The sequence below is a fragment of the Homarus americanus genome, unplaced genomic scaffold, assembly GCF_018991925.1.
Source record: "Homarus americanus isolate GMGI-L3 unplaced genomic scaffold, GMGI_Hamer_2.0 scaffold36094, whole genome shotgun sequence".
Classification (NCBI taxonomy): domain Eukaryota; kingdom Metazoa; phylum Arthropoda; class Malacostraca; order Decapoda; family Nephropidae; genus Homarus; species Homarus americanus.
In genome coordinates, this window is record NW_024721159.1 from 1 (window position 1) to 3,377 (window position 3,377).

Here is a 3,377-nt window from a genome sequence, read left to right on the forward strand (position 1 = left end):
TGCTGTGATTTAAAGCAATATCTTGGTTTCTGCAACCCTCTCACCAGCATTTCTTCCTTCACAATATCCATCTGGTGAGACTCCTCTGGTCTTGGATGTTGATGCGGATGTCAGATGTGAATAAACGCTAATACCCATAAAGATATTTTAAGACTTGTTTGTGTATGGCCTGCTGCCGGTTCTTTCGTGGTGACACACTTTGGAGCTCATGGTGATGAGGCTGCTGTCCGTGTCTGTTGCAAGTCAGACGATAGTCATCTCAAACATGGGAGGACTGAAAACTAACTAAATTTTAAAAAAATGGAGCCGGGTTAAACCTCTTGTCAGAGTTTTCCCAAGAATAGGCCTTCCACTTGTAGGCCAGGCTCAACGTCATGTCCAGGAACATGTAGCACCGTTGGTTGGCTCATGAGGATCAGGCACCACCTTGCAGTGTGAACGAGCAGCATTCCCGGGCTGTGAATTTGTTTATCCCTGGCAAATCCATGCTGCAGTCTGAGGGATCTAAGGATGTTTATAGATCCCTCAATGGCCATTGTGACAAGTATCTCGATGCCCGCGCGTCTGATGCCCAACCGGCTGAGCAGCTTGATAGTGGCTGGTCTTATGCCACCTCGTGCGCCGAAGGCAACACCCAGGAAGTTCACTGCAGCTACCGGAGGCAGCGAGCTGTTGTTAGCAATGAACCTCCCGATGTCGACCTCGTGTGCACGGTACTTATCGATCTTGTGCTGCTCAGCTAAGCGAAGGGTGTTAATATCGCTTTCGAAGGGCACACAGACGTCGAGCACCGAGTACTGGCCATTTTTCTGCAGGATCAGATCAGGCTTCACGAACGTGTGACCACTTTGTACCCGCGGCTCTAAGAGTACATGGAAGCCTTCTCCCTGTAGCCACTGTTTTAGCTAAAGGAGGATACTGTCATGTCTTGTCACCCTGTGGTTTTGGGCAGCAGGACACCTCTGTAAGAGATGTAGTATATCCTCCTGTCCTTGCCCACATTGGCGACAGGTCATTCTTCCCAAGTCCTCATTAGGCACCCGGCCAATGGCTCTAGAGACTCGGCAGTTGATGGTCTGAGACCTGAGTCGCAATAGGTCGATGGCTTTCCTGCCTGGGCCTAGATCATTTCGCAAGATGGCATTGCTGGCCCGGCTTCCAAAGAAGTTCTCCGCCCCCTTGCCATGCCAGGATGTACTCCACTCTTCCCTCTTCTTCCGCAACAGCGACCTTTTCAATTGAGACAAGGTGTTGTTGTCTATATGGCCTACCCGGAAGTGCCTCGCCATTGCCCCGACTTCGCGACCCCAGAGACCCCCAGAGGCTATAAACCTGACTGCAGGCTCGTCTGAGGCCTCGAGACGCCGGAGCAGTCCCATCTTCTGCTGGGCAACGGTCTCCAGTAGCGAGGGCACTCCCACGCCCCCGTCTCTCATGGGTAGGCCAATGGCCGCTGTATTGAGCGTCCGAGGTAGGTGGAGTCATTGCCTGGTCCGGTCGCGAAGGGTCCTGTCTAGTGCCCTGAGAAGGTTCATAGAACAGGATCCCTTCACGTACCTATACTGAAGCCTCGGGATAATCTGAGACTTCAGTATCTTGATCTTTTGCAAGGGTTTCAGCGAAGAACCTCCTATTTTCTCCATGATGTTCTGGAGTTTTTGCTTTTCGCCATCGACCCTACTCCCCGGTCTCTCAAGCCCTAAGTACCTCACGTACTCATCAGGTTCAATTCTTGGTAGGTATTCGGCCAGACCCGTGGTCGAGTTCAGCATTGTAAAGCATTCCTCGGTCACGACCCTGAGCTTCACACCATACCTACCCCTTTACCCGCGCTTGGTTGAATTTTTTCACTTTGACATTCAGAGCACTGGGCAGAAATCACATTGCGTCAACATCCATCAAAGACCATAGCAATGCTTTGTTTTAATTAGACAGTCGGATTCCTCTGGTCCGTGCCAGTTCTGACTTGCTCGCTGGGCGCCAGCCGAAGTGGGATTGTAGTGAACCGAACGGCCCCGCCTCCTCCCCGCACCTCTTACTACAAGAGCTTTGGAGGGACGGCGAACACCGCCCGAGAACACGCCCACGCAGCCTAGCGCGTTCCACGGAAGGGCGAATCGCGAGTCGGCTCGGTTAAGAAAGCTACAACCGCGTGCCCGCCTCGAAGAGGCGCCGCCTGGCGATCATCATCCTCGCCCGGACGAACCCGACAATTTTCCCGTCCCCTCGCCCAGTCCTGCACGAACCAGGCCGCTTCCGCACAGGCCGGTATTTGATCCTCAGGCAATTCTTATCCGGGTTACGGATCTAATTTGCCGACTTCCCCCTACAGTCTATCGACAGGCTGCTTGTTGGGTGCGGTGTCGCCCCAGGCCAGCAGGCTGCCGCCGAAGCAGTTCGACAATGCTGCCTGGGATAACCACCTCTCCATTTTCCGGACGGTGGTGGCGCTTTGAGACCCGGTTTGGCGCTCTCACGGCTAACCGTCTTTTCTACGCCCTCTCTCTGAATGAGATTTCTGAAACCTCAGCATGTAAACGAAAAACTTTCCGGACCGCCGGTGGTAGCGAGCTGGTTTCGATTGCCAGAACCTTCGCGAATGTCATAGCATTCCCAAAGGCGCCACACACCGCTAGGGTTCAGGCTGGTTACGGAATAAAGTACCGTCAGCTTCCTTCGCCTCATCCTTTGGCGCTTTCGCTTTGTTGAACTGTGTTGCCGGAGCCGAGAGCAGATAGAACCCTGCTAGTTTTCTTCTTCTCCTCTGCTCGTGTTGCCTCGAGCGTGGATCGAGCTTGAGCCTGGCTTGAGCGACCAACGCCATGCCAACTGATGTTCCATGGAACCTTCTCCGCTTCGTCAAAGTCTCTGATGTTGCTACTACCGTCTGCACCAGTGGCGGCTCCAGGCGCGAACCGGCTCGCTCAGCGCTCACCTGCGACCTCCTGCTGCGAAGACCCTGAGCCCCTTGAGGAGGCCGGTAGTCTTGACGGTCAATGTCGAGAGGATGTGGCTTCCGCCATAGGCTGGTTGTTTCCCGTCAGGTGGTTTTTACACTCCTAGCAATTCCGCCGCCACCGTCCTGCTGTCTATAGCAACCAACGCCTTTTGGTCTAATAAGCATTGGTGCCTTCTCGACGTTTATCGCCAGTTCTGCTTACCAAAAGTGGCCCACTAGATACTCAGATTAGTCGCCGGAGCTTCATCCCTACAAGCAAGCTCGGCATCTCACCCATTTAAAGTTTGAGAATAGGTTGAGGACGTTTCGTCCCCAAGACCTCTAATCATTCGCTTTACCGGATGAAATTCACCCTGCGAGTTCCAGCTATCCTGAGGGAAACTTCGGAGGGAACCAGCTACTAGATGATTCGATTAGT

General features: G+C 53.4%; 1 protein-coding gene across 1 annotated transcript; it reads right to left on the minus strand.

The window, feature by feature from the left end:
• Window positions 1–323: 323 nt before the first annotated feature.
• On the minus strand, window positions 324–1,436 carry LOC121861615. The gene is made up of 2 exons (XM_042359484.1): window positions 1,041–1,436; window positions 324–905 (listed from the first exon to the last, which is right to left on the minus strand). Exons 1-2 carry the CDS (start codon window positions 1,434–1,436, stop codon window positions 324–326), a joined length of 978 nt encoding a protein of 325 aa, XP_042215418.1.
• Window positions 1,437–3,377: the final 1,941 nt, after the last annotated feature.